Below are 16,868 nucleotides of genomic sequence, written 5' to 3'. Positions count from 1 at the left end.
CCCAAACCAGCCACGCACCCGTACCTGCTGATGCGCTGTTATCGGAGAAATTGGATCATGTCGATGGCAAAACGAAATAGGAACCCGGTATTATTGTCTGACATTCATTCGCTCAGCCTTCACTCATCACCATTGCTATCTGCAGTCACCAAGGATGCCCACTGCTCGTTGCCCCAAGTCAGATCTCACTGCCAATCATAACCAGACTTGGTAAAGGCGTTCATTCTTGGACTGTCCCAGAACCAGTTCACCGGCACCAATCGCGTACTATCCCGCCTCAAGTTAACGGACTCCACACGGGGTTACCCGACATCCCTTGCAGGTTCCCGTCCAAGCCCTTCCGCCTCACTTCAAGCACATTTTGTTAAGCCAACCATACCGCCGGGTCCATACCAAACTCCCAGTTCTTCTACAGTACGAAGTGTAGGATCGAAAGATGCCTCGGTACCTCCACCGCGATAGAGAGGACACATCTTCCGATTTCCAACCAGGAGAAAAAGATCGAAAACAAGCCAAGAATGGACGACTCAATCAACTCACTCCTTTGGTGTGTTGAGTTGAGCTGAAAGTGTCTGTTCGCGCGCTGACCCACGCTCTCGGACAACTGTCACCTACGGATACTAGCCCCGTGATAGACAATCGACATTCCCGGCACCATGAGCGGTCACCTCCAGATGACTGTTTGTAGCTGGGTAGATTGTACTCCGTGCTGAGGAGGTCCTGATTCTGATTGATCTCTCCGGCCCTAGCATCGCGTCGCATCGGTCTTGCCCACTGGCAGGCTTTTGCGTCGTATGCAGCCACGACTGGGATAGTCTGCCACCGTCCAACTCACATCAGGCCATCATCCAAGACATATTTCACTAATGCTATAGACACACGAACTGATCGAGTGTCTCCGGATGCTGGCGTTGTCTTGTTGCTGTTTCGACTCAGTACGAACACGACGAGATATCCTAGTCAAACATTTGATCAAAAAGCAAGAGAAGACTATAAATCATATTTGAAGTAAGATGATGAGCTAAAAAGGACAACGAGGGGAAACGAAGGGCGTTGTGAGGCGTTTGGCAGATTTGCTTTTTTACAAGACAAGTGAGAGTCGAGAGGTAAACAAGAAGCGCGAAATGTTCGATAAAGTGTGATCGTCCACTCAACATCTTGCACCATCTGCGGCTCCCCCGGTCTCATCACCACTTTGTTCCTTGGAAAGCTGTCTCATTGGTAGATTGACCGAGACACCAGAATCCGCCATGCAGTATGCCGCCATCGAACCGCTGAGGGCGGTGTCGGTGAACCATCCCGGTTTTAGTAACCTGTGACACAGTATAGCACATAGTCTATCTACTTACTATCTACCACCTACATACCTTACATGCATGCGTGCATGCAGGTATGCACCGCGTCCGACGATGGCTTCACGAGGATCAATTATTTTCCCCGCCCCGGACGTGCCGCAAACGGTCATGGTCCCCCCCTACTTGTAGGTATGACACTGTTTCCGTCTGTCCTCGTGAGAACCCCTGCTCTGGGGTTTGACACTATATACCCGACGTGAGATTAAAACCGCCGCTCATACCTCTTGGTTGGCAGCCAACCTTTGATGTCTTCTGCTGGTCTTTACTCTCTGGAGTTCATATACTCCACCCTCTGTTTACTATGATGGAGATGTCTGCTTCGTCCCATGGCCTCGAGACCATGGCGTCTTTGTCCCTCTCAACCTCAGCTACGACCGACTTTAATTCTTTACCAACGGAACTTCGTCTAAAGATATGGTCACGAGCGAGTGAGCCTCGTATCGTTTTATACGGTGATCTGGTTCAAAAGAGCCGGTCTTATCCCTTGCCTACCGTTACACAACTCAATGCGGAAGCGCGAGATGAAACTCGGCTGGGGTACGAACCAATTGGTAATGGGTCATACTTCGACTTCTCCAGGGACATCCTCCTCTGTGACCACAAGATCTCAGATCAGGTGACCGACCAGTACCTAGATGGTCTTGCCCCGCGGATACGGCGTCTTGTCTTCTGGGACTGCTTCCCTGATGATGGACGGGTGGAGGGGCCCTATCACTATTCTGTCTATCTATCAGCGTGTTACCGGCAGCCGGATTTTGGGAAAATCGAATTCGACAGGTTTTGGTTCCCTAACGTGGATGATATGTGGATTGTCAAGGTGGGGGAAATCGACCCAGCGTGGATGGTCCAGGTGAACCCAAAGTTGCCATATAAAATGCGACTTCAACAGTTGGCGAAGCAGTTCAGATACTGGGTGGACGAGAACATCATTGAGATGGCACCCCTGGACCTGAGGGAGCCAGAATCACAGGCTGTCTTGCATGACGGACGTTGCGGGAAAGAAGATTGCCATGAACTCAACAAACAGCGCAGCATAATGTTGTCCAAGGTTGCCTTCCTCGACGGTAGATACAAGGCTCCCGATGACGGACAGAAATGGATCCGAATCATTTCATGGCAAGCTGGTGAAGATAAAGCCGTATACGAAAACAGGATGAGATGGGTGGTTGTCGAGAGAATTCTGACATTTGATTTGCAACGAGATGGATGGAGCGAATCTGGAGTGGAAGTGAGACGACGTAGCAGTTGAAGGTAATAGAAGTGGATGGGGGATACCTTTGACAGGCGCAAGGCTCAGCCATACTGAACGATAAGAACAGTACCTCCTGGACAACTAATATCTGCGTGAAGTTCAACAACGGCACCAACACAGGGAAGAACAATTTGACACTCTCTGAGGGTAAATGAAGAACAGACGTGTAGAGGGGCTCAAAACTTGTTGGACTATTATGTCCAACCAGAAATGACGGACACAACGATCAGAACAAGCTGCGGTCTAGCGCCATCATTTTGCGCAACTCAATGATGAAACAAGCAACGGTATCTAATTATTTAAATATTCATTCAAAACATACCGAGGTATGTTGTTTCTGTTATATATTGCATTTATAAATTTCATTTTCGAAACAAGCGGAACGATAGAAGAAACAACAAAACTGAAAGACTATTTCCTCAATCCTCAGCTAAACCTGCATATTATAATTGAACTTCTGAATAGTTAATGGTGTTCTTCTACTGTGCAACTCGTGTTACAGTTCAAAGTCCTTCAGTTTGTTTATCTGACATGGAACATCTGAACAGATCTCCCCTCACACTGAGATCGACGATATCATAGTAGTTTTCAGGCGAACATAGGAGGATGTAACATTAACCTCTGATCTGACTTGCTATACTGTCGCTAGGCAAAGAGTTAACAAGTGGATGCTCTTGTCAGGCAGATGATTGTCTACCTATAAATCTCGTTAGACAAAGGTCCAAAGGTTGATTTCATGTCGCCAGTGCAAAAGGAGTGTTTCATAACTGAATAATAGTATTGATGCGACAATTGTTAATACGCTAGATGCCATACTCGCCCAATAAAGCAGTTGCCTAGGTATTGTTGCATACCTGGGCTTTATTACCCCTGAGTTACTGCAACCGAACACTGGCAGTATACTCAAGGCATTGCAATTCCTCAATTATGACTACTAGGATCCTTTTGACGTGACTGATATTTATCTTATTTGGAATGCGGTAAGTAAGTATTGTGTAAATAGATACATATTCGACTGCCACACAAGAAATTCCAACGCTCAAACAGTCTAGCCTCCATTAGTGTACATAGCAATGGGCTCGTCAAATCCCATAGTGAATAATCCAACAGAGATATTATATTACGTTCCTCCGATCGTTTCGTTTCAAACTTGAAGCTCGTGACCATTCTCCTGCCGATTTCCGTAGCCTGTTGCCCAGACTTATACTGGCAGCTGAAAGGCCCTGCATTCGCGAGGGAAAAGAGGGCTCAACTCTCTCCCAGTTACGAGGCACCTTTGCGTCGTCGTCGCTATCATCCAAGGCTGGACCAGGCAGCATCATCATATGCCTTTGCCCCTTGAGCATGGCTCCCTGCAGGGCTGCCCATGATTCAACCTGGCCATCTGCTGCCTCCTCCACACAGTTGCACTCGTCGCCTGCGGGGCATTGCGTTTCGCCAGCAGCATGCCACTCTGCTAGACACGCCTCGTGGCTTGCGCAACCACAAGCCAAGCATGGCGGGAAGAGAGCATCCACAGGCTCAAGGCAGTACACACATGTGAGCTGACTCTGAGTTTGATGACAACGATCACATGTACCAACAGCACCACCAACCTTGGAGTCACTGGAAGTATAACGAAGTGGTTCCAGCTGGATTTCGTGTATGCGGCACATCCCTGTGACATCAAGGCCGCGACCTGAAGCAAGCAACGCTTGAAGCTGATCCTTCTTGCCCATGGCGATGGGCGATGAATTATGTGCTTTGCCATCGTGACCAGCGCCTGACTCATGGAAGTTGTCGTCAACATGCCCTCCAGTCATGTCCTCCTTGAGTGAATTGAACTTCATAATCTCGAGTCTGGAGAGTGGTTGACTCCACATTTGCAGCATTTCAGCATACGCATATCGATAACGAGCATGGACATCGGCCTGACTGGACTCGAGCATGGATATGTTCAGCCAACCATCATCATCGAATGCGGTTTGATCCTCCATTGTGACGGCAATCTTTGTGGGCACAAGTGACAGATAATCATCCCTCCGATAATCATCATCATCCAAAGAGGTTCTCCCACCATTCGAGTCCATCGCGGTCGACGCACTCCATGTAACATTGCCTGGAGCCAGACTGCTGAGAATCGTTTCAGCAGGGCTGGGTCTCTTTCTTACGTGATTTGGAGGTGACGACGAGCTGACTCCTGCAAACGAACGCGGCAGGTTGGCAGCAAAAGCTGATGCCAGTCCCGAGTTTGCTCTATTTAGAAACCGTGTGTTTGGAGACGTAGACACGCTGGGCGGTGCCTCAACCTCCCCTAAATACCCCTTGAATTTATTTGGCGGCGTTTCTCCACAAGAGTACGAGTTCGATGCTGCATCGCCACCCCATATGCCATCGTCTGATGCCTGAGATCCAGAATAGTGGACAGGAGTGTGCACTGTCATCGGTGTTGTAATAGCTGAGTTCGTATAACTGCGTCCACCAATATTCCATAGTGAGGCATCAGTGGGGAAGTAGTCTAGCGAGAAAGCTGGTGCCTTGAAAGGGAGGGGAGTCTCGGGTTGCGGTAGATGAGATTCAAAGTAAGCCACACTGTCTGCAGCAGAAGATTCGCTGAATATACAAGAAAGCATTGCCAACATTTGGATGTCCGCAATCTTCTCATAGTATGCAAAAAGGTCCATGATGAAGTCCCTGGCCAAGGGATGCTTACCCCATTTGACTCTGCCCGACAACGCACCTTCATGTCTTTCCAAAAAAGAGTCAAGAGGAGAAGTATCGGCATTGCACCTGGAAACCACATCGTGGGCGATTACCAGAATAGAATCGCGCCTCTGATTGTGGGCGAGTATCTCGAGCGGAACACCCTTCTTTAATAGAAGCGCAAGATATCGCCAGACATCAACCAGATCTCGAGCGTTGTACTTCTCAGCAACCTTTGCATTGTGCTCACAGACCTCGGCTCCATCGCCAAAGATGGCGTACTCACGTGCAAATTCCTCTTTCGAGGGGAGAAGACCACGGAAGTCATGTATCGAGATTAGGTTCTTAGGCCGACCAGGCCTGCGACGACTTGTGCCAGTGCCAGTACCAGTGCCCACTCCTGTACCACCGCCACTCGAGCGTATTGATCTGTCTTCGCTCCATGTTTTCCTAAACTGGCGGCTAGGGTGATACCAGAGATTAATCTTATGCATTGACGTAGACTCTGAATCGCTCGAAGATGATGAGGATGAAGATGATCCAGAGGCAGACGTATCAGAATCCCCGCTGGATGCGGAACTGTCTTCCGCCATGAAACGTTGTCGAGGCCCAAGATCATGTGCGATTCTGCCAAAGCCCGCAAAGAATGGTTCCCCCTTAGGGCGTTCCCTATAAGCGTCCATAGTGGTTGTGAACAATGCGCGCGCCTTTTCCTCTTTGGAGGGGAAGAAACAGATCAATCGTCCGTTGTGTGAGAACCTGGCACCGCAGGTCCTGGGTGGCGGTGGCACGATTGTCCTATTCGGAGGCGCAAGCGCGGTATCCAGCTCGTTATGAGGGGGCAGTTCTTGAGACATGGATGCTGAACCGCCGGCGGGGATATCCTCGTCGGATTCACTAGAGCTCTCGTCCGCTAAGCCATCAAGTTCATCATCTAAATCTCGAACATTCTTGAAGAAAGTTGTGCTGCTTTCAAGATCAACTTCCCCAAGGAGATACGTAAAGGCAACCTCAAGGCAATTCTTTTTTCTTTGCAGGAACTGATTGGCCAGTTGCTGAAGCTCGCGATCAATCTTTTTGTGAGTCTCTGCAGGCATGAAGGACGATTTTTCAACATAGAACTTTGGTGCCCTGGTCTTGGGATAGCCGACTGGAATATCAATCCGAACCTTAATGAATATAGTTTCTCCATCGGCGCCCCAGGGGCCGTTCAGTGAGGCGTTGAGAGTCAAACTGTCCATATCAATGTTGTCCCACCTCACTTTGGGAAGTTGATGGCTGATGCGTAGAAGTTCCTCCTGAATAGATTCAGGTTCTGCCCACTCATCGTCAGGGTATCCATGGCCAAAGATACCCGAGTCTTTTGATAAGTGTCGTTTGGCGCTCGTTGACGCCTTTCTCTTAGTCATGGCAATTCCTTTCATCCATCCTATTTGCGACTGGTTACGATCGACGGATCTTCCAGATACCTTGGCCTTCATTGAAGGACCTCGCCATGCCATCGATGCACGGTGGCTTTGAGTTGTGCCTGATCGCATTCCTAGGGTAAGAGCACTTTGCTTATGATAACTGGTGCCAGGCCGGTGATCGCTCATTGTAGCAGATTTACGATCGCGATCCGTACTTTCGTCTACTGTACGGAAAGTCTTGTATGTTGCGCCTTTTCGAGTGATACTGATTGCTGGATCGGCTGGCATGCCGCGTTTATGGCCGATAGCGGCGAAGATCTTGGGGTCGATGCATTGAAGCTTGAGTTCGTTGTCTGTGCCCCAAGAGACGAGCTGGAATTCACGGTTGTCTTTACCGTCGTCAGTTATGCCGCCACGGCATCTCCACAGAAATTCCTTTGCTTTGTGATCTCCGTGCCCCGGCCAGACATCGATTGGTTGACTTGTCACTTTCGATTCTGGTTCAAAGTTGGTGTCGTAGAGATAAAGGTCACCCGGTTCGTTCTGGGGTATTGCGAGGAGGCCGTGTCCGAAAGGTGTGTGACGAGCTCTCCACACTGGAAAGCCAGTTTCAATGGTATGTTGCAAGGGCTCTTCCGCAGTATAGTCCCAGAAGTTGATCCTCTTGTCGATGGAACAGGAGACAATAGCCTTCGGGTCAGATCGATTCCAGTCCAGGCCATATATCTTGGATTTGTGAGCTTTGATAGATTTTAGAGGCTCAGAAGAACGGCGTTCATCCCAAATATGCAACCATCGATCGTGAGCAGAAGCGAGGATGTGAGATGCTTGGCGGTTGTATTTGACCTGAGATGCACCAGCAGTCCAATCGCAGAAGGTCAAAACAGGCTGGCGTGGTCTTCGAAGATCCCATGCGTGAATATAGCCATCTACTGAGCAGGTCGACAAGAGGTCTGGATGGTGAGCAGACCAGTTGACGTCTGTAATAGCACGACTGTGGCCTTGAAGAGAATGTTCTATGGCACCCGAACTCGAGTCTTCCCTGCGATTTAGATTCCACACCAGGGCACGATGATTGGCGGCTGAGACGATCCAGTAGTCGCGAGCAGCAAAGGGTGACCATTGGACATCCACAACCAGCCACGGAAGGCCATGAGTTCTCAGTCGCCGGGGAGGGCTATATGGCGAGTCAAGATCTATGATTGCCAATCCATCAGGCCTATTTTGTTGTTAGAATCTATCAATTCAATAGTACACTTTTAACCTACGAAGCCAATGCGACGTCTCGCCCAGCAGGAGAGATAGTGGCTGAGCCGACTAGGCCATCAACATGAATGGTGCCATCTGACTCAAAACTTTCGCTCTCGTAGGCAGATTTGATGACCTTGCCCTTCTTGGGAGCGTCAGCGAGTTGGTCGAAGGAGGGCATGGTGATGGGTATCTCGAGAGGGTATCACGACGTTCCTCATATCGCAACTCATATGAGGTAAGGAGAGGAGACACGGCGAACTGCCACTGAATGGCTTTGAATCATGTCATCATCCACAAGAGGCCAAAAAGGGATAGAGGCGTTTGATTTCAGCAGAGGAGAAGAGTTGCTCAGGGCAAGGTATTCTTCAATACGAACGTTGTATGAAGATGTTATTAATGAAGCTGCTCACCTGAACTCGCGTTCCTCACTGGATGAATGATTGACAGGAGGTGGTCAGAGCGCGCGACGTCGTTCCACAAGTACCACACCTGCTGTTTGAAGTGTTGTGGTACATCCCCCGCCATTGCCTGTGAGTAGAGTTGAGCTTGTCCAGGTTCAGCATTTAACGGAACCTTCCGCGACCTTCATTGGGCACATGCCGTAGGAATGGTTGTATGACAGCGCCTAAAAGGACATGTACTTTTAAGTACAATTCCACCTTATAATGGATGCATATGGCTTATCTATCTACCATCTTTGCCTAACCATTTGTTGATAGTCGTCACTTGATTTGAATGATCAGGTGTTAAACAATTCTATTCATTTGTGACGCGCTGCCAGAATCTTTCTTTCATTTAATCACTTCCATCGGGTTTTAGATTGCTTGCTCCCCGATAATACTGGGCTCTACCTGCCACTGCGACTGCCCCGCCGTCGACCTGAAGTGCCCGCCTTAGGTATTTCAAGCATTCAACTTCAGACCTCACCCAACCACGACCCTTCTATACGTAACTCTTTCGAAAGCAAACGCTACGACGACACGATACCTTACGAACAAGTACTCACCGAGATAAGAACCGCATCCCCCGGTCTCGAACTGTATCGAAATTCCTTCACATACCCCCCGAACTCCACCATGGCTCTCCCCAAGCGCATTATTAAAGAGACAGAACGGCTCATGGCCGAGCCGTAGGTCATCCCCGAGGCTACATGTCTTGCGCCTTGACTTCGTAACCTAACACTCGTCGCGATACAGTGTTCCAGGAATCAGTGCCGTTCCTCACGAGGATAACCTCCGATATTTCGATGTCCAAATTCACGGTCCCGCCCAGTCTCCGTATGAGGGTATGTTTTGTGTCACTACAGATTGATTTGCCGACTAATCGAAATTTCAGGTGGTGTTTTCAGCCTCGAGCTCTTCCTCCCCGACGATTATCCAATGACTCCTCCCAAGATTCGATTCCTGACCAAGATTTTCCACCCAAACGTCGATAAGCTTGGTCGTATTTGCCTCGATGTCCTCAAGAGTGGGTTGCATATCAGGATGCATACATGTCTGGAACGGCCAAGCTCACAAACACTGCAGATAACTGGTCTCCCGCTCTTCAGATCCGAACTATCCTCTTGTCGATCCAGGCCCTCCTCGGTGCTCCTAACCCGGATGACCCTCTCGCTGCAGATGTCGCCAAGAGCTGGAAGGAGGATGAGCAGGCCGCTATTGCAACCGCCAAGGAATGGACTGCCCAATATGCGAAACCTTGAGGGAAAATGATACACTAGGATTAAATACAAAAAAAAAAAAAAAACAGAATTTGAATAGTTATGGATGATCAAGTTGGGAGAGCAAATGCTGGAGTTTAGGGGCCAAGTGATGTCTCATGGAGATACTTTCCATTGACTTTGAGCGGGTACAATGGCACTTGCAGGTTTGCTCTTGGTCTTGTCTGATAGACCTGAATACTTTTGCTGTGAAGAAACGCATCGTTATTTTGTCTAGTTTCATGCTGATACTTTTAAGAATACCTGCCGCGTGTTCGGTGTGGAGGGATCGTATCCAACTCCCACTCCAGGCAGCTCCTTGTGACATTTCAGTTACTAGTGGGTTGTTCTTTACCGTACCTCTACCACTACGACACGCCAGAGTCATGATCTGAACCTTGTTCTCTAAGTAAATCAGAAGTTGATTGAGTTGGGTCGTTACAAGCCAATCGCCTTAAACGTAATCTGCTGTCACGCAACCAGCGTTGGCTGAACAAAGCTCAACAAATCAGTACCTTGTATCGTACGAAGGGAACCTGCGATCCATCTCTCTATGTACCCTGTCTCCTTTTCTGATAGATGTAGACAACTTTGGTATCGAGACCCACGCTCACAAGATTGTATGGTTTGGTAAGTGAATAGGCCTTGAAAGAATGATGAAAAAGTCAAAATCTACATACTAAAACTGGAATATCTACTGTTTTTCTGTTTATTCACTCCTCCCCTTCCGTTGATTCAACTCCTTCCATCTTCTGTTCGTTGCTCTATGGCGTGACACTATTTCTACTTCACAACCATTTACCCCCCACAGTTCCTAATGCAGTTCAAGTATAGCAACTCAAGTCTGGACAGGCAGCTCACTGCTGCCGCTGACGATGACTTAGAACCTGGCTCCATTTCAGAGAAAGTTTTGAGTTACTCTATTGATCCTCAGAACAAGACTGTCTACGGTATCTTTCAAATCTTTGCCCATAACAAGAGTGATGTGCACGAGAAGACAACTTATATCCTTGTTCCTGCACCAGGTGGTAGGATGGTATGTTTCTCCTTGACCATAATCCAACGGTAAGTTAACAGGATACAGGGGTATTGGGTAGTCAGTATTGCCAACCATTCTATTGAACAAATTCTTGTTCTCAGGAAGATCTGTGCCGACTTGAAGAATCTCTGTTACTCTATGTCGGCCGAGGACCGGAATTCTCTGACCTATGAGGGTTAGCAGATTCGAATAATGTCTATCCTCCCTTCATCCCCAATTCGACAGAAAGTTCTGTGCGATAAGAACAAGTGGTGTCATTCTATCGAACGACCCCCCGACAATGTATTCAATGAGGGATTATCATGGCAGGCCCCAAAATCTGTTCTTGAAAACGCTTTTCATGGCTTGCATGATACTCGGCGCGAATCTTTGAGAACAGCAAATCCCTCTTCGAAAACTATGACTGTCACGAGGAAGATTAAAGCCTCAACTTATCTACGGCTTGGTATCTGAAATACATTCCAACATTTTACAGCCTTGAATTATGTTTAACAAAGTAGGTCGTTGTTTCTTTCTGCTTTTTTATTGTTCTACTGGAGGGTCTGAATGGCTTACTGAAGCACGTTGTCACGGTGGAAGAGGCAACGGAGAGAACAATCATACAACAGATCAAAATCTCCTATGCTAGGAAGTAGTGGAAAAGCCACGCCTCGTTCGGGTTTATCTTCTACTACTTTAGAAGCCATCGTAATCCCTCCAACATATGTTTCTCGCAGGCCAAGGCATGATCGAGGTGAGGAGCCTTGAGCCAAAAGGTATGCGGCCAGCCCACCTCCACTTGGACTTTAACATCGATACCTGCTTCCCTTAGAATCATGGCATAGCATAGTCCATCCGAGTATAGGGTGTCGTTTGAAGTAAGCTGAATCCAAGTACGAGGGTGTCCCTGGAGCTCATCTTCTGAAACCTCAAGAGGGAGTTTCTCAAGACCATCCCTAGGTGTGTTTCGGTGTAGATATCCGCCCAATGATGTGATGAACGTTTGAGACACGCTTGTGTGATATGGACGTAACTTTTCAGGTACAAATTCCTCGCCACTGGCTCTGTCTCCTGTGACTGGACACCTCAGTAGAAGTCCATGAATGGAACCTGGAGGAGCTGCTTGCGCCACCGCAGATGCCATCTGTCCACCACTCGAGCTTCCGACAACAATAGTTTTTATCTTTGGATTGTGGAATTTTCGAAATCCATCCAAGCTGTCAGAACGACACACGGTAGCTGGATTCTGAGGCAATAGGCGATATCCCACCGAGTAAAGTCGAATCCTGGCAATGCCTGACTTGACAATATGTCTGCATGATAGTTCTTCGCTATCCGCCTCGCCAACCCTCAGACCACCGCCGTGGTAAAATATAACGATAATCTCCGGCTCCTCAGCTTCGGTACCTGTAAGGTCTAGTTGAAGGACAGGGATTGGGTGCCCATCCACAGAAGAGGGAATAGTGAACTCTTTCTTAGTAACTCCTTGGGAGAGCTCATGATCTCGGGTTCCAGGCGCCGTAACTTGAGCATATAAGTCGCGGCATTCCTGAGCATAAATCGGTTGCCGTTCTTCTACACTGTTGAATACTCTAGGAGGGCCTTTCTTCTTGACCTCTTCTTCATGTGCCAGCCAGGCAGCGTCTAATTGCGGTGCCGTCTTAAAGACATAGCTTTCGAGTTCCGGACCTGGAAACACCATGATAGCTGTTGATCTTGTATTTTGATAAAGTCAGTGATTCGAGAAGTTTTCGCAAATAGTGACCATACGTTACGAGGGATATATAGCGTATCGTGTAAGTCGGGGTATTCAGGCTAAAGGCCGACACGTGACCCTGATTTTGCTGTAGGACTTCCAGCAAAGATACTGCATGAGACCAGAGCTAGGTCTGAGGATTTAGAGCCTTGCAGTTTTGATCAATAACATTCTTTGAGTGGAGGGCCCTCAGATTGGAATAGCCGAACTTCGGTTTAAACAAAGAAGATAGAGTTCAACGGCTAAAAAGCTAACCTATAACAAACCCATATAAAGCTCAATCTTCACAATTCGACTCCTGGAATTCAAATATCAACAAATATTCCAGATAGTTTATTGCCTTTCATGTAGTCCGACACAGGACTTGGACTTGAGTTTCAGGTTGTCTTCGGATATAGGGTATGGAAAGAGATGTGTAGTGATGCAGATGAGTGAAACGTTGCCGAACAGAATGAACTTGATCGGATGGGGTGTGCTTTTACAGTTGGATTACGGTTCACTTTAAGTACATCAAGAAATAGCCCTGTGCATTGGGTATATCGGAATTCGGCCTATGCCTCCCTCGTATTGTTCAACCTCCTGAAAAAACTGTCTTCATACCCGATAGGTGTTGGGCCACACATCGACGAAGGAGTGAAGATTCATTCCAAAATTAGTCCTCAAACAGCAGCTGAAGGTGGCGAGAACAAAGACCAAGGATGCTCGGTTTGAAACGGGCAATTAAGAGACATAAATTTGAGAAGTCTAAGGTTAGTCTGGGAACTGAGAACCTGAACACTATGCTTCACATCGAACCGCATTCTCAATATCCTAATAAGAATTCATTATGAAGCACAGAGGAAAAATTGTAGCGGATTGGGTATGAGACAAGCCGGGTTCTCCCTCGGGATCTCGTATCTACAATGCTAGAGTACACAACGCGAAGCCGGAAAAGGTATATCGCGATTCGTTTAAACCACAGCCAAGTCGCCAAACTTCTCCTGCAGTGGGTGTTAGTGCTGTCATCTCCTCCGTCAATCGGACAACATACCTTGTATCCTGGCACCATCCATCGGCCCTTGGAAACGAGCTGAGCAGTCTTCTCGTCGATAGACTTCTCGGCAGCGGCAACCTCGTCCTATAACTTGTGAGAATCGACCCAATGGTCTCAGCTTCGGTGGTACGTACGACAGTGAGTTCCTCGAATGGTCGGGCCTCCTCAATGTTCTTGAGAGTAGCGGCAAGATCCTTGAGCTCAAGGTCAACGGCCTCCTTGGTAGCCTCGGCGTTCTTGACAGCCTCGGCCTCAAAAGCGTCGATGGCCTTCAGTTGTCGGCTGACATCGTAGGTGACAGGCTTGAAGGCGCTGAATCGCTTCTCGATCTCATCGATGATAGCCTGGTTCTTGAGGACGGATCGGTACTGGGAGAAATCGACGGTGGTGGGCTGCTCCTGGAGCTGCTGAACCTTGCGGCGGACGTCCTCGTTGCGCTTCTTGAAGGCCTGTAGGGAGGCAACGGTCTGGCCACGGAGACCGAGGGAGCTGGTGACCTTGGTCCAGTCAAGCTTGAGAGCTGCGCTTCGCTGTCGGAGAAGGGGAAAATTAGCTCAAGGCATCCTAGGACGTAGAGGCGCACGATCGGGACCGGGGGAAAATTTCGACAGCACCTGCGATCAGTCACACGCGCCAATTGATGAATTGAACTTACAGTCGCCATTTTGAGGAAGGTTACGATGTCGAGAGAGCGGAGAGGATAATCTTGATTGACTGTTGATGACTTTGCCGAAGTTCAGGGAACTACCGGGCACTAGGAAGTCACGTGCTTCTGCTCAAATATCCGGCGGGCGGCGTTTTCGGACCCCTCATTGACGTCGGCTCAGGATGAGTGAGGACAACTGGAAGAGAGGAAATTGAAGCTCAAAAGCTGATCATTGGCGAGAGAATATTGAGTGATGAAGTTCAAGATGCCAGAAAATCCTACATATTGGATTATGGTAACCCAATGTAGACAGCAATTAGCAATTGCTGGAATAAGTAGTCATGAGATACATCGCTCAAAAAACGAAGATCAAGATAGTCACAATTGGTCCAAGAATATAATATCACGCATGATCAAAATTTCAACAGCATTCTTTGACGGATTTTTGGGTGTTATTCCCCTTCAATTGTTTCCGTTATTTGGCATCAACTCCATTCCGCAGGGTACAGTTCGCCAAGAACTAATACAAGAGCCCAATGTTCGTCCCATGTACATGCTTTTTCGGATGATCGTCCAGCAGAAGCTCATGCTTAGATACTTAGAGCCATGATGGAATTGACGATATCGTTGTCGTTCTCCTTCAACGCCTTGACGGCCTTGTTGCGGCTGACGTTGGCCTGGGTCATGACAAGCTCAATATCCTTATCCTCGAGTCCGGAAGCGTCGACCTCCTCGTCGTCATCCTCCTCCTCCTCCTCCTCATCCTCCTTGTCCTTCTTCTCCTCGGCGGTCTCGGCAGCCTTGCTGGGCTCACCGTGGTTGTGGCCAGAGTGGTCCTCAGCGTTGGCGGAGGCGAGCTGAGCAGCAGCAGCTTGTTGAGCAGCGGCGTTCACATCCTCAATCTTGGCCTCACCGAAAACACTGGCTTGAGGTCAGAGGCAGATCCATCATTTTACAACAATGCAACTTACATGTAGGTGTTGCTGTTGGGAGACTTGTAGACCTCGGGGTTGTTGATGACGAAGAGGATCTGTAGCACTTCGGTTAGCACCAACACCTCATTTTACCCCTCCAATCTCTTTGCAAAATCCATCGGCACTCACGTTCTTGGGTCGGCGGAGAGTGACACGGGTGATGCCAGGGATACGGGTGAGGTGCAGCTTCTCGAGGGCCTTGCGAGCCTTCTTCTCGTTGCGGTTGTGGATCACAGTAGAACCAGCGGGGAGCTGGCCCTCGCCGACCTCCTCGACCTCGGAGTCGTCGCTGGAGTCATCCTCGTGCTCCTGGACGGTGGTCTTCTTGGGCTCCTCGTCGGGAAGTTCTTCAACGCGGGGGTTCGACATTTTGGCGACTTGAGTGCGGGCACAGATGTTAGTAAATCTCAGGTAAACAATTTGTGGCAGCAAAATCTTCCCGAGACCGCAAAAAATCGATAGCAAAATAACACAATGAACGTAACGACAGCTTCGTACTTACTTGTTTTGCTGATCCCAGTTACGTCTGTTTGCTGGCCTGATCTCTCACGTCGTCGTTTTGTGATGGGGTCCTCGCACAGCGATAATTCTAGGGCTTGGTGGGAGGTGGGAACTAAGTCGCATTAGGTAATCAGATTTTGTGTCACTACGTCTCCCCCTCCAGAATCCGGATGTCCAAGAAAGTGACGACGGGTGGAGGGAAATCTATGAACAATTTGGGCAATAATTAAGGTTGATTATGGGGATACAAAGTGATTGAGTGTAAAGACATGCATGCATACACAGACAACGGAGTTTTGGGGTATTCATTTCATTTTTATTTCGGCTACAGTTCACAATGAATCCATGTTCTTTTTTGATGCTCCTTATGCTTTGAATTCAGTTGATCTCAGAATTTCCGTATTGACGCCGTTCATCATGATGATGAAGTGTGACATACAGCCTTCCAGAACGGAGCAAAAGTGAATCCAGCAGCCTCTATACCGCCGTGATGTGTTTCCTGCCCAGTTCCGTGCCACTTGATCTAAACCCGACTTTCAAGCACCTCCGTGACTCCAGCTTAATGACCCATTTATGCGGAGGCCTTGACCTTGGCCAGAGCCTTGCGCTCCTCGAATCGTCGCTGCTTCTTGAGTCGGAGAACCTGGAAGCGCTCGAAGTCGGTGAGACCCTTCCTCCGCTCCATCTGATCCCGCTTCTTAGCCCAGTTGGTCTGCTCCCACTTGGAGTCGATCTCGGACTTCTCCCAGAGCTTTCGGACGACACCAGTTCGGGAACCGCGGTTCAAGCCCTCGACGATAAGAGAGGAGAGGAGGACCTTGCTGAGGGGAACGGCTTGTCGGGGAACAGCGAGGCTAGCGTTCGCGGAAGGACCGTCGACGAGAATCTGTGACGGGGTCAATATCGCGTGTTTCGGCAGACTAATCTGATCTGAAGCAGGAGAAACCTACTCGCTTGTGGTCGATGATCTCGACGATCGTGGCCAGGCGGCCGGCGAAGGGGTGGTCGCCGTTGATAACAACGACACGGCCAACCTCAACGAGGCGCCAGTTCGAACCCTCAATGACTGCGTCGCCCATTGTGACGGTGATCTAATTAACGGTCGATTAGTCGAAATGTTTCAAGAGTCGCGCGCGCAGTGATTGATTGTTCGAATGCAACTGCGATCGTAGGAGTCGAGGTTCATACCAGTTGTCGATTATGCTGTCCCGTTAGTTGGTTGTTTGCTGGAGCCGCGGACCTTGAAATCGCTAAGGACTTTTTGATCGTGGGCAGAAAAAGATCCTGTGCGT

The 16,868-nt window shown here is 48.7% G+C and overlaps 8 protein-coding genes across 8 annotated transcripts; 3 read left to right on the top strand and 5 right to left on the bottom strand.

The window, feature by feature from the left end:
* Nucleotides 1-1,665: 1,665 nt before the first annotated feature.
* Nucleotides 1,666-2,604, top strand: FOBCDRAFT_275539 (uncharacterized protein; the record flags this gene model as incomplete). Its single annotated transcript, XM_054705046.2, has 1 exon — nt 1,666-2,604. The coding sequence occupies one exon, from the start codon at nt 1,666-1,668 to the stop codon at nt 2,602-2,604; it is 939 nt and encodes a 312-aa protein (XP_054561021.2).
* Nucleotides 2,605-3,558: 954 nt separating this feature from the next.
* FOBCDRAFT_185105 (uncharacterized protein) lies at nt 3,559-8,325 on the bottom strand. The gene is made up of 2 exons (XM_031186617.3): nt 7,967-8,325; nt 3,559-7,917 (listed from the first exon to the last, which is right to left on the bottom strand). The coding sequence occupies exons 1-2, from the start codon at nt 8,125-8,127 to the stop codon at nt 3,723-3,725; spliced, it is 4,356 nt and encodes a 1,451-aa protein (XP_031037752.2). The 5' UTR covers nt 8,128-8,325; the 3' UTR covers nt 3,559-3,722.
* Nucleotides 8,326-8,626: 301 nt separating this feature from the next.
* FOBCDRAFT_261938 (ubiquitin-conjugating enzyme/RWD-like protein) lies at nt 8,627-10,044 on the top strand. The gene is made up of 4 exons (XM_031186618.3): nt 8,627-9,078; nt 9,146-9,234; nt 9,285-9,416; nt 9,476-10,044. Exons 1-4 carry the CDS (start codon nt 9,026-9,028, stop codon nt 9,649-9,651), a joined length of 450 nt encoding a protein of 149 aa, XP_031037753.1. The 5' UTR covers nt 8,627-9,025; the 3' UTR covers nt 9,652-10,044.
* Nucleotides 10,045-10,333: 289 nt separating this feature from the next.
* FOBCDRAFT_261937 (uncharacterized protein) lies at nt 10,334-10,993 on the top strand. Its single transcript, XM_031186619.3, has 2 exons — nt 10,334-10,684; nt 10,733-10,993. The coding sequence occupies exons 1-2, from the start codon at nt 10,466-10,468 to the stop codon at nt 10,865-10,867; spliced, it is 354 nt and encodes a 117-aa protein (XP_031037754.2). The 5' UTR covers nt 10,334-10,465; the 3' UTR covers nt 10,868-10,993.
* A 310-nt stretch (nt 10,994-11,303) lies between these two features.
* On the bottom strand, nt 11,304-12,411 carry FOBCDRAFT_225874 (Alpha/Beta hydrolase protein). Its single transcript, XM_031186620.3, has one exon. The coding sequence runs from the start codon at nt 12,366-12,368 to the stop codon at nt 11,358-11,360; it is 1,011 nt and encodes a 336-aa protein (XP_031037755.2). The 5' UTR covers nt 12,369-12,411; the 3' UTR covers nt 11,304-11,357.
* Nucleotides 12,412-12,962: 551 nt separating this feature from the next.
* FOBCDRAFT_225871 (uncharacterized protein) lies at nt 12,963-14,204 on the bottom strand. Its single transcript, XM_031186621.3, has 4 exons — nt 14,111-14,204; nt 13,590-13,985; nt 13,453-13,539; nt 12,963-13,402 (listed from the first exon to the last, which is right to left on the bottom strand). The coding sequence occupies exons 1-4, from the start codon at nt 14,117-14,119 to the stop codon at nt 13,373-13,375; spliced, it is 522 nt and encodes a 173-aa protein (XP_031037756.1). The 5' UTR covers nt 14,120-14,204; the 3' UTR covers nt 12,963-13,372.
* Nucleotides 14,205-14,510: 306 nt separating this feature from the next.
* FOBCDRAFT_225869 (NAC domain-containing protein) lies at nt 14,511-15,663 on the bottom strand. The gene is made up of 4 exons (XM_031186623.3): nt 15,578-15,663; nt 15,205-15,452; nt 15,073-15,131; nt 14,511-15,022 (listed from the first exon to the last, which is right to left on the bottom strand). Exons 2-4 carry the CDS (start codon nt 15,442-15,444, stop codon nt 14,692-14,694), a joined length of 630 nt encoding a protein of 209 aa, XP_031037758.1. The 5' UTR covers nt 15,445-15,452; nt 15,578-15,663; the 3' UTR covers nt 14,511-14,691.
* A 207-nt stretch (nt 15,664-15,870) lies between these two features.
* FOBCDRAFT_225867 (ribosomal protein L14-domain-containing protein) lies at nt 15,871-16,855 on the bottom strand. The gene is made up of 3 exons (XM_031186624.3): nt 16,765-16,855; nt 16,527-16,667; nt 15,871-16,462 (listed from the first exon to the last, which is right to left on the bottom strand). Exons 2-3 carry the CDS (start codon nt 16,653-16,655, stop codon nt 16,148-16,150), a joined length of 444 nt encoding a protein of 147 aa, XP_031037759.1. The 5' UTR covers nt 16,656-16,667; nt 16,765-16,855; the 3' UTR covers nt 15,871-16,147.
* Between the last annotated feature and the right edge of the window lie 13 nt (nt 16,856-16,868).

This window comes from Fusarium oxysporum, chromosome VI (assembly GCF_013085055.1).
Source record: "Fusarium oxysporum Fo47 chromosome VI, complete sequence".
Lineage (NCBI taxonomy): Eukaryota > Fungi > Ascomycota > Sordariomycetes > Hypocreales > Nectriaceae > Fusarium > Fusarium oxysporum.
The sequence above is the reverse complement of the archived record's forward strand: the minus strand, read 5'-3'. Positions and strand labels throughout refer to the sequence as shown.

Bases quoted from the DNA above. Each gene is read 5' to 3' on its own strand.
- FOBCDRAFT_185105 (XM_031186617.3), bottom strand. From the start codon at position 8,127: ATGCCCTCCTTCGACCAACTCGCTGACGCTCCCAAGAAGGGCAAGGTC. The intron at 7,918-7,966 runs GTAGGTTAAAAG...ACAACAAAATAG, and splicing joins CGAGACGTCGCATTGGCTTC to GCCTGATGGATTGGCAATCA.
- FOBCDRAFT_261938 (XM_031186618.3), top strand. From the start codon at position 9,026: ATGGCTCTCCCCAAGCGCATTATTAAAGAGACAGAACGGCTCATGGCC. The intron at 9,079-9,145 runs GTAGGTCATCCC...GTCGCGATACAG, and splicing joins GAACGGCTCATGGCCGAGCC to TGTTCCAGGAATCAGTGCCG. The intron at 9,417-9,475 runs GTGGGTTGCATA...CAAACACTGCAG, and splicing joins TTGCCTCGATGTCCTCAAGA to ATAACTGGTCTCCCGCTCTT.
- FOBCDRAFT_261937 (XM_031186619.3), top strand. From the start codon at position 10,466: ATGCAGTTCAAGTATAGCAACTCAAGTCTGGACAGGCAGCTCACTGCT. The intron at 10,685-10,732 runs GTATGTTTCTCC...AACAGGATACAG, and splicing joins CTGCACCAGGTGGTAGGATG to GGGTATTGGGTAGTCAGTAT.
- FOBCDRAFT_225874 (XM_031186620.3), bottom strand. From the start codon at position 12,368: ATGGTGTTTCCAGGTCCGGAACTCGAAAGCTATGTCTTTAAGACGGCA.
- FOBCDRAFT_225871 (XM_031186621.3), bottom strand. The intron at 13,540-13,589 runs GTACGTACCACC...CACAAGTTATAG, and splicing joins CATTCGAGGAACTCACTGTC to GACGAGGTTGCCGCTGCCGA. The intron at 13,403-13,452 runs GTATGTTGTCCG...CACCCACTGCAG, and splicing joins GGATGGTGCCAGGATACAAG to GAGAAGTTTGGCGACTTGGC.
- FOBCDRAFT_225869 (XM_031186623.3), bottom strand. From the start codon at position 15,444: ATGTCGAACCCCCGCGTTGAAGAACTTCCCGACGAGGAGCCCAAGAAG. The intron at 15,132-15,204 runs GTGAGTGCCGAT...GAAGTGCTACAG, and splicing joins CTCTCCGCCGACCCAAGAAC to ATCCTCTTCGTCATCAACAA. The intron at 15,023-15,072 runs GTAAGTTGCATT...ACCTCAAGCCAG, and splicing joins CCCAACAGCAACACCTACAT to TGTTTTCGGTGAGGCCAAGA.
- FOBCDRAFT_225867 (XM_031186624.3), bottom strand. From the start codon at position 16,655: ATGGGCGACGCAGTCATTGAGGGTTCGAACTGGCGCCTCGTTGAGGTT. The intron at 16,463-16,526 runs GTAGGTTTCTCC...ACCCCGTCACAG, and splicing joins AGATCATCGACCACAAGCGA to ATTCTCGTCGACGGTCCTTC.